The sequence below is a fragment of the Chiloscyllium plagiosum genome, unplaced genomic scaffold (assembly GCF_037043375.1).
Source record: "Chiloscyllium plagiosum isolate Xiang-an unplaced genomic scaffold, Cpla_swu_hap1 HiC_scaffold_9, whole genome shotgun sequence".
NCBI classification, from domain to species: Eukaryota; Metazoa; Chordata; class Chondrichthyes; order Orectolobiformes; family Hemiscylliidae; genus Chiloscyllium; species Chiloscyllium plagiosum.
In genome coordinates, this window is record NW_028270147.1 from 44,264,378 (window position 1) to 44,275,490 (window position 11,113).

Sequence of the window (11,113 nt, forward strand, 5' to 3'; positions counted from 1 at the left end):
GTTAGAAAATAGCTCTAACTGCAGAATAACATCCGCTAACAAGTGGTAAAAATTGGCTCCGTTTGCTACTTTAGTGTTGAGCTGTCTTCTGCATTCTACTTTTAGTGGAAGGAGCATTATGACGAATTGATTCTATTTTTTTTGACATTCATATATCATACAAAAGATACGTCAAGACGAGTATAAGCGACTTCATTTGTTACCATCTCAACAACTATAGCTGCTCACAAGAGGGCGCAGGCATAAGCACCTGTCTGGCTATGTAAATCAAAGTTAGATTCAGCAGAGGGTGCAACCCACTGCTGGGGACAATTGGTTCAAATCGATGTCAGTTAAAGCCACTATTTAAATATCCTCCTTTAAATGCATGTAGTCGCCAGGTGAGGTACCTGTTCCCTCGTTCTACAAGGTCAAAGTAGACGTGTTGATTATATCGCATTTCTGGCTTATCTAGCCCGGACCTGAGCAGTTAAAGGTATGTTTCTCAAATTCAAGAAGATGTATTTTGTGCTTAGATTTTGGCTGTTTCAATCTCTAGTAACTACGTTAAAGTTTATAACTTGATGATATATTCTATAGAATTTAAGAACTTATGGCATTGTTCCTACACTCAATATGCCAATAGTCCTTTTGTCTAAACTCTAGTCGCACTTTTTTTTTCTAGTAACTCTTACTAATCGTTGAATGGCTTTCTATTCGACGTGTTCTGGAAGCTTTTAGAAAACCACCTGCCCATCTGGATAACGAGTCTAACACTATGCTCGCAAGATTTTTTTTTTCCCCAACAAATCCTCTCTACATGCCGATTGGAAGGTCTACTTGTACAGCAAACGAAGACCTAACTTAGCTCACTTTGTAAGACGCGTCGATTGTACATGGTGCTTCACAGGGCACCAACTGCAGTCATCTGATCTTTTTAAAATCAAAGGAGTGGACTCGGCTAGTTTAGCCAAACTGGCACAAAAGGAATTGCTTCACTTGTTTGGATAGGGGTGTAGCGAAAGACCCAAGTTCTCCGTTAATCGGAGACGGTACCGTGCCTGTAGTGTTGACCTACTCAATACGCTGTAATGTGAAGTGGGCTACCTCTATCTCCTACAAAGCAAATTCAACCTGCTCTTTCTCTGGAAGCTCGTTTGTTTGCCTTAAACCGTTTCCCTCGTGCTAATCGAGTACTTCAACTGACAACGATCTAACCTCTATTTATCTCAAGGTAACTTTTTCTAAGTGGTCAAAAATAGGAGTTCTGGTTGGACAAACTTGCCAAGCTTCTATGAAATGAGATTCAAACTAGTTAACTTGCTGATTCACTTTAAACAGTTGAGCCCAAGTTCTGATTCAATAGGCCAAATCCAGGATCTGATTCCAAGTTAGATCTAATTCCGATGGGTTCCACCACTAAATTTTGGCATGTTCTGAACTGAAACACTAACTGCCTTTACAGTATGGTGTGCCACAACATTGGAAAAATTTTCTCAAACATGTAGCACTTACAGCTGTGTACTTAATACACTCCTGTATAAGTTCTCACTCTTTAAATTACTAAAATTAATCTAATTGACTATTAATGAGCTTTACTGTACTTGAATGGGATTAGTCAACCCACGTCTCCATAGACAAAATGGAGGTTTCATAGAAAATTCCTCATTAGTTCGGTGTGTATCTTGTCAGTCTAGAAGCTCAGATTCCAATTTGAATAATTAGAGTAAATATTTAGGTTTTAAGCCTAATGTACTTAAGGGAGTTACTTAAAATGAGGGTTGTGCTGTTCCCATGACTGTAGGAAACACAACTGACATTGTTCAGCAGTAGTCATGTCTTATCTAGTCAAAGAACTGTTGTGCTCTTAGACTTTGTCAAAGGCAAACTAGTAAATATGCTGGTTTTAACTGAATATTGTGCATACCATAACTAGTGGAATGCTGGAGGGCTTAAGGGAGGGAAGAAAGATTCCTGCGATCTACCCTCAGTGCCTCCATTTTAATGTCACTTAAATTCTTTTTTGCCCCAAGGAAAAGAGACCTGGTCTCCTCAACTGACTTTTAATACCAGGCAGCATCCCTGGTGAATCTCCAGTGCAGTTGCGTTGCAGTTCATGAACAGAACTGCCATGTTCTGGTTGTGGTCTAAACAATGATTAGTGTTTTGGCAAAGCTCCCTTACACCTACACTTTACACACCAACTGCTTAAGGCCAGCATTCTATGCTGGCTTCACCATTCTTATCTACCTGTCTTGATCTCTCCAAGAACTTCTGAACTGGTGCACCCAAGATTACTTATTGGTCTCCAATACATTACCTCAACTTTGGGATTAAATTCTATCTGCATTGGCTCTACCCAACTTTTCAGCAGACTGAAACCTGAGACCATCCTCCTAACAGCCCCATTGACTTGACTTCTGTAACCTTGCTGATATACCTTCTACTTTAACACTAAGGTTTTTTGGGGATTATTTATGCATGTTAACAATTCAGTCAAGCAATGTTTTCTATTCAAGAATTGGCAATCCCCAGCAAAAATACAAATTGCTGGCAAAACTGTCTCCAGCACATGAAGAAAGTAGGTGTTAGAGTCACTGGACTCAAACACTGGTCACATCCTTACAGGAAGGATGTTACTTTTCTTTGAAGAGGGTCAAAGAAGCCTAAGCAGGATGGTGTTGGGAGTGGGGGGGGGGGGGGGGGGCGGCAGGGGAAGTTGGGATTTGCTTCAATGCAGCATTGAAGGGTGACCATCTTAAGAGGCTTAAAATCATGAATATAGATACTGAATTGCTGAGGTCTTCCCAGGTTGGAATGCAAAATTAGAACCCTTGATTTAAAAGGGTCCTGAGGGGCAACTTTGACCAGAGTGGTGTATGTGGAGCAATCTTTCAGGAGAAAGGAGAGTACAGTTACTATTGTCCAAAATTTTTTTCAGGAACATGCATAGGAAAAGTTTAGCAGGACATATCCTGGCAAATGGGGCCTGGTCAGTTTAGGGAGTTGGGACAAAGATGTAGCACAAACAGACCATATGACTGATTCTACACTAACTGATTTCTTCCCACAAATGCTACCAGACCAGAGTTTCAAAAGCTTTGTTTCTCCCTACAACACATCCATGCTGACTTCCCCTGATCAGTCAATGCCTTTCCAAGTATTGACTTCAATCCTATTCTTCAAACTTTTCCAGTAACTTCCCAACCACTCACTAGTTGGCATCCCTGCTGCCCATCTTGAACAAAAGAATCCTGTTAGCTAACTTCCAGTCTAACACTTGTTTTTCCCCATCAAAATTGAACTCTACCAGGGTTCCAGCAATCTTCCCCACCTATAGCCTAGTATGCATTTCATTGAACCTGAGGATTTAGGCTGTTCAAATATCTGATACCACAAATGTTTTCAGAACCTGTCCAGCCAACTGAAATCCCTGGCAACAATGCATTCTTTCTGAATGCAGATGACGATTTTTGTCATTAAGACATCACTCATGTCCTCTCTCCTCCCAAACTTTCCCTTTTTGTTTCTAACTGATCCTGCTAGTTATGCATTAACACTATTTTATTCTTGAATGCCTTGGTTTTGTCTGTCTGACAGTTCGTCTTTTTAAACCCTCATTTGTTGATTAAGCAATCCTAGCACTTTCTACTTTTGAAGGGCCCCTTCAGTGTTTTTAATGCATATTTTTAAATGCTTCTACTTTAACAAGCTGTCCCTTGACATCCAGGGTTCCCTGGAACTGCTGCCCTTCCCCCTTCACTCTGTAGCACTTTGACCCTCACCATTAATATTAATTCTCAAGTGGAGTCCCATTTAACTAATAGAAATTTGGTGTGGGTGACTGAAGTGTCACTAGGATTGGGTTCCAGGATTGACTGTTTTCCTGGAAAAAATACTTCCAAGTCAGAATAGTGAGTGGCTTGGAGGGGAAATTGCAGGTGGTGATCCCATGTACCTACTACCCTTGTCCTTCATGATTTGGATTTTGATTTTGAGATACTGGGGGCAAAGTCTTAAGGCCTCAATCCCAATATTAGAAGTTTAACTGTGATGTACTGATCTTGAAGTCATTGAAGAGTACAATGGTCCTCTTCTCCTGATCATACTATGGATGAAGTTGCACTATGGATGATTCAAAAAATGTTCTCAATTGTTAAGCAATGAGCCTCTTGGTTTCATTTAAATTCTGTAGCAATACCAGTTTCAAGTTTGATTTTTGTCTTTGCAGGTCTTCACTTTACAAGTGAAAATGGGGTGCTTTACATTTGTGAAAGTTATGATGGTCTTATTCAATCTCTTCATCTTTGTAAGTACACTAATCTTAAAAGATGCAGTGCAAGCTTTCATCTAATTTGAAGATAATTTGAGAATAGCATGTTGGTTGAACATGACCCCACTAATTGAATTCTGCTTGTCTCCTATTTTGTCCTTGCCCCAAATCACCTATTATGCACTTTCTAAATAGAGGTCTGTAACTCTCCTGTTTCAGCTTCATTGCCTGTGGCTAGGAGCTAGAACTTTTTTAGAAAACTGTTTACATTTCTCACTTTATTCCTCACTTTAATTCTCATTCCTGGGTTTTGTTTCACATTAATCTCCCACAAAAGGAGTAAAGGTGACTTTTCCTAACTGTTTAAAAATCACAACACCAGATTATAACTTTACACCCCTGTCCAACATCCACATCTCCAAATCATTTCCTATCTGACATCACTAAAATTTTATAGTTACTTTATCTCCATCCCATCTTTCTGATTGTTTCCAAAGTAAAAAAAAAAATCTAACATTGTTTTACTTGGTCACCAAACCAGATTGCCAAATGGAATTTCTTTTGGCCCTAAATGGCTGGCTTTTTTAAATTCTAAGATTGGGCAATAAATTGTCATCCCTTCAGCCAGGGGAAGATTTTTGTCAGCACCTTCCCTCCAAAATTAATATGTGTAATGAAGAATGACTCATTGACTAAGAGCATAATTCATAATGAAGACAGATTTCATTGAATATCCCATAATCATTTTTGATAGACCAAAACAAAGGTCTACATAACTCTAATTGCTGCAAGACATTCTTTTGTCCTCTACCTTTACCTTTAAGTCCAGATTTAGTTGTAGCCTTCATAAACAGTCAATATGCAAGTCAAATGCAGGGATGTTGGCATACAGGCCAATCATCCCTGAGTGCCAACTCTAGTAGATGAGGTGGTAGATGCTATGTTTCCATTAGTGTATTGTATTAGTGCACACTGTCCAATTATGAACCAGGCTGGACATCTCCCTCAAGAAGGTAGCCCTGATGCTAACTGAGTTGTTTTTAGGCAGGTGTGATACAGCTGGTCAAACCACCTTACTTCAAGTAAAACCAAGTTTATTTACACCACCAAATGAAACAAAGCAAAAAGAATATCACCTAGCTGAAAATCCAACTGACATGATATCTCCAACTTGCAGGAATTTGGAACAGCTCCTTTAACCTTTCTTCTAGAAGGGGACTGCATTGAGGCAAAAGGATTTTTAAAGGGTCTGCTGTTGAGTCTTGGTGGGCTGAAGGGCCTGTTCATTGCTGTACTACTCAGTTTCACTTGTTCATCTACAACTAGATGCAACCCTTGGTTAGTTTTTCAAATTTCTAATTAGATTAATTGGGAGCCCAAGAGAACCATCTGACTCGAGGATCTCTTGCTTGACTTGTGTAACAATCTCCAATATTTTAATCTTTGAAACCATTACATTAGATTCAGCAGAAAGGGTGTAATATAACCACTTTATCTTGCCTTTACTACATAAATGTTACTCTTGCATGGTGAAATTGATCTGATTTTAATGTCTCTTCAATCCTTCCAGCTTGCTGGAGCTGCTCTTCTAGGTGTTGGAATATGGGTCAGCGTGGATGGCAGTTCTTTTATACGAGTCATTGGACCTATATCATCTCAAGCAATGCAATTTGTCAACGTTGGTTACTTTTGCATAGCAATTGGTGCTGTGTTAATCCTCCTTGGCTTTTTGGGGTGCTGTGGTGCACAGAAGGAAAGCAAGTGTCTGCTAATATTGGTAGGTTCAAAATCACTGTACTCATATCATGCAGCAGTAAAAGAGATTATCTATCTGGATAACTCTCTATTCTGTCCCAGCAGGTGAAGTATAAAAATGAATGGGAGCAAAACTTCCCTACACTCAATTATTCTATTTCCTTCTCTCTGGAAAGATTATTTCCCTGGATTAGAATATTAAGGATTTAGAAAATGGCTGAGACGCAATGATCAAAATTCTAATTTGGAATAGATTATGGACTAGAAATGTAGAGGCAAATTATTAGCTTTTAAAATGAGGGCTGGGTAAGTAAATAACAAAGGTCCCCTCCCTAGGTTGGCATCTAAAACTAAAGGGCATAAGTTGAGGGGGGAGGAAATATTTATTTAAAAGGGGGCTAAGGGGCCATTTCCTCATGCAGAGGGTGGGGAGTGTATGGAATGAGCTACCAGAGGAAGTGAAGGCTGGTACAATTACAACTAAAACCCAGCTGGATGGGCATATGACCAGGAAGGGTTTAGAGGGAAATGGGGCTAGATAAACTTTGGATATCTGATCACGAATGAGTTGGACTGGAGGGTCTGTTTTGTGCTGTACATATGACTCCATTCATGGTCTAATCTAACTGGCCTACTCTGTTTCCTGCTAAACATTAGCTTGGTTATTAGTGTTCCAGCTGCTCAACTTCAGAAGCATTTTTGTTTGCTTTCTAGTCTCTATATGACCCTTCTATAGTAAGGGCTGACTTAGCCAGACTACCTGGCTTGGAGAGGAGTGTGCTACCACTGCAATGAACCCCACCCATTTTATCAACTTATTCAGTCATGTATCTATCCTGCATGGTAGGTGTGATTTGATTATTGGCCTGGTCCAGAGATGAGAACACTGTGCTAATAACCCCTTCATATTTAAGAAGGCTTTTTAAAATCAACCAATTCCCACCACTACTTGGGAGTGGAACTGAACCTTGAGAGGTCAGGAAGCCCAATCCCATAGCTTCTTGAACTAACTGTTATTTAGTATTTGCTGTACTGTAACTTGTCTGAATTCTATTATAGACTTCAAATAGCTGGCCTGAATGCCATGATTTGCTGTGAACAGACTAGTAATGTTCCTTTATTTCTCTAGTTCTTTGCCATTGTTCTGATCATCTTTATTGCGGAGATTGCTGCTGCAGTTGTTGCTTTGGTGTATTCTTCCTTTGTAAGTAAAACATCATCTAACTGCTATATAAATGTGGAAGATAATAAAATATAACTTGTGAACTAAATATGTATTTAATGTTGGTACCACACTACAAACCACTTGACACAAATTGCCTTGAATATTCTCAATTCTCAGTTCATAGAGGAACTCTTCTCAACACAACCCCAATTGCTTTATTTCAAATGGAGAATTAATTGAACATGGTTGACACTCACTCCTCCTCCTCAGAAATGAGGATTAATAAAGACTCTACACACAGGTTTAAATTTACTTCAATTTGTGTATTGCCTTTGTCACAAGCTATTAATTTCATCTTTGAATTTCCCCATTATGATGTAAGCTTTCTACATGATGCCACTTAGACCTGACCCTCCCTTCATTCTATTACTTGGTTTGGTTTTGGGTGAACTGCCACCATATTTAACTTCAACAGTTTTAAAAATTTTTTTTAGGCAGAAAGTCTTCTACGTGCATGGGTTACTCCAGTCCTACAAAATGACTATGGAAGGAAAAATGATGTGACTGGTATCTGGAATACTACAATGAGTGAAGTAATTACACTTTTTTGTAACAAATTTTCTACTTGGTCCAAATGTTTCACCATACTCCTAAATTGTGCTGTAAATCAGTTGATTGTTAAATAAGTAGCTGGCTTTTAAATTGAAGCAGGCCTAGTCACTGATACTAGGTTAATAGATGGTTAATTGTAACTTGAGCTCTGTATTTACCACTTAACCACACCTCTGAAAGTGGATGCCATTATATACTCTGGCAATTGTTTTTGAGCTATTGCCAAGAAAAGAATAGGGTTTCTCTTCAATCTTTGTTCACAGAATGAACACTTCAAGACAAATTCAATTAGCATTTTTAGTATTTGAGAATTTTTGCCTGCAGATCTCCAAGTCAGTGTGGCATAGAAAAGCACAGCAGGTCAGACTGATCAAAGGAGCATTAGACTCCTGCTGATTCCTGAAGGAATGTCCTGGGGGGAAGAAAAGAGGGAGTGAGGAAGATGGACAGTTCAAGAGGGTGGTGCTGAGTTGGAGGGCTGAATCTGGGATGAGATGGGGAGGGAAGATGAGGAAACTGGTGAAGTCAACACTAATGCCATGTGGTTAGAGGGTCCTAAGGCAGATGACTCAGAAGCAGACACAGTAGAGGTGTTTGGATGTGCAGGAAAATTTCTATAGGGTGTGAAAGGATCCTTTAGGGCTTAGATGGATGTGTAGGTACAAGTTTTGCATCTTTTGTGGCATGGGAAAGTGGAGGGTGCATTGATTAAGGGTGGCATGGACCCAACAAGGGAGTCAAGAATTACTTCTGTGGAATGCCATGAAGGGTGGGGAGACAGGACGCCAACTGTTTCAGGGAACATCTTTGGGATACTAAAACAGCCCCACCACACCATAGCTGACCACTTCACACTAAGGCCATGCAAGTCCTCAGTCGCCACCAACCAATCCAAGCCACTCAATGCCTAGAGGGCCTCCCACCTTGAACCTTCCAGCCATGAAGCATCAATGTCACCATTTCCTCTTTTTTTATTTTTCCCCCCCCACCTCTGACTCAATTGTCCATCTTTCTTCACATCTGCTCCACTCTGTTCTGGCCTATCACCATCTACCTACACCTTCCTGCTACCTCCCCCTCCTACACCTTCCTGATACGAACTTATGCCTGTAACATTGATTCTCCACTGCTTTTCCAGCACCATACCTCTCCATTCTGATCTGCAGTTTCCCCTAGATCTCAATTAGGGTAAAGTCAAAATTAAATCAATTGTTCCAGGATCTTAACAGGAACTATCCACTTAGCTGCCAAGCAAGGGAGAGATATAATAACCTGGATGTAGGCAATTAAGGGAAAATTGCATTGCAACAGTAAATTCAGATAGTTGATATTCCAGGTATGAGGATGTTGCTGATCTTTTGAGGAGAAACTGTTTCAACTTGTGAAAGGTGATATTGGGGCTTTAGCAAAGATGTGTGGCATTTGTGATAACCTGAACAGAGCTACAATATGTGAACTATCTTTGCTAATTTGTAATCTTTCTTGCATAAAGCTTAATTACTGCCAAAATTTATTACATGTAGAATTGAATTCTTTAGTACTAATTTATATTACTTTCTGTCACTGCAGCTAAAATGCTGTGGCTTCAGCAACTACACAGACTTTGGTGGTTCTTATTACTTCAAACACCACAACCAAACCTTTCCAGCATTCTGTTGCAATTCAACAGTTGTTTGTACTGAGAGTGCAGCAGATCAAAGTAATGTACAGGTACAATCTTTGTAAAAGCCTCTAGATTCTCATGGCTTTGAGTCTTTCTTTCAGTATAAAACCTCTAAACAACTGTTCTATATTTAGGGATGTTTTCATCAACTTTTTGACATATTGAAGGAGAATGCTAACATTGTAGGAGGGATTGCAGCAGGAATCTGTGCACTGGAGGTAAGATTTTCCTGTTCTGAACTTCAATCGAGAATCTGTATGAACAGCAAAGATTTGCACTCTAATGAATTTACTATTCACCCAGAACATGCTGTTTAGTTACTCAAGTGCAACTAAAACCTTGGACTTGGTTTGCCACCTCAGCCTGGGTTAAATCAAACTGCATGATTGCCAACTTAAAGATCAATTAGTGTATAACTTTGATACACTCTTGTACCCGCACTTTGTGTTCTTAGAATATTCCTTTGGCAAGAAGATTTGTTGCACACACCTGGCCCTTCAACATTCCTTGTATGGGCTAAGGGTTACAGCAGTTTTTGTTCTACACCAATTGAGCTTTTACAGTTCTAATTGTTTTCACTATGGTGTCTTTTCAGATTGCAGCAATGGTGGTGTCCATGTACTTGTACTGCAAAATTGATGGCAAAGAATGAAATATGAAGAAACATTTCCATAACTTGAGAATGGAACTTCTGACATGAGGACCAGTGCCAAAAAGTGCATGATTGTTTGATACTTGAAGTTGAATATTTTCTAGTAATGTTTCTGTGTATCTTTTACAATAACATGAGCAAATTTGCATCACTTTAATTCACTTTTTGTGCCTGTGAATTGAATGTTTTCCAGCAACCTACTTGAGCTGATGCTAGATACAAAAGCATGATCACAAGGTGGTTTTTCTATCTTGCCACTAAGTAGTTTTTAGGGGTGTGAGGAAGTGAAGCCCTTCAGTGTGAATGAACTGCCTCCTAACCCTCTTGTATCATATGTTCCACTTAGTCTGTAGGATGTGAAAATTGGAAAAAAGCCACTAATATCAATGTTGCAAATGCAGCAACATCTACTGTCAAGTACCTCAAATGATCTTATTTAAAGAGCAAAATAGCACAGGCCATAACAAATGTTACTGCTTATTTGTGCTGTGATCAGTGGAATGCAATTAGAATACTTTTAAATTAAGCAAAGATGCCTTGAACATATGATTCTTCAGTCAATTATTGAACTGGATAAATTATTTAGCATGTACAGCATAAAGCCTACATTCCTGTAGGCATGTGTATATATGCCATAAGATATCAAACTGCTTAGCTCTGGTTATGAAAACCATTTCAAAACCATTTTCATTTGTATAGCTTTTATGTTGTCGCTTTTTTAAACTTGTGAAGCCAATAAAGTTTAATACAAGTATGAAAGCTTTGGACTTTGTATCTAGATAATTCCTTGTATCAAAACTTAGCATGTTTTCATTTGGATTTTTTATTCATATTTTACTGGGGTCCAGGTAGTGCATGGTCTCACTTAGACTTTACTCAATAATATAGTTTTTGCTCTTAAGCTGGGTTTTCAATTTGGCTGGTGAAATTGAGATGCCTATTTAGACCAGATTTTTGGAAGTGTCCTTTCATATCATCACTCTAGCATGTTAGTGCTAGCATCACCTGCTTTCC

General features: G+C 39.2%; 1 protein-coding gene across 2 annotated transcripts; it reads left to right on the forward strand.

Annotated features, from left to right (window-relative positions):
• The first annotated feature begins 338 nt into the window (after window positions 1-338).
• Window positions 339-10,858, forward strand: tspan1 (tetraspanin 1). Of its 2 annotated transcripts, none has more exons than XM_043699153.2 (8): window positions 339-475; window positions 4,211-4,288; window positions 5,823-6,029; window positions 7,137-7,211; window positions 7,667-7,765; window positions 9,354-9,494; window positions 9,582-9,665; window positions 10,043-10,858. In XM_043699153.2, exons 2-8 carry the CDS (start codon window positions 4,232-4,234, stop codon window positions 10,097-10,099), a joined length of 720 nt encoding a protein of 239 aa, XP_043555088.1. In that variant the 5' UTR covers window positions 339-475; window positions 4,211-4,231; the 3' UTR covers window positions 10,100-10,858. The 2 variants fall into 2 exon arrangements, with proteins under 2 accessions (XP_043555088.1, XP_087846709.1); XM_087990583.1 differs by lacking the exon at window positions 339-475 and adding an exon at window positions 789-1,213.
• The last annotated feature ends 255 nt before the right edge of the window (window positions 10,859-11,113 follow it).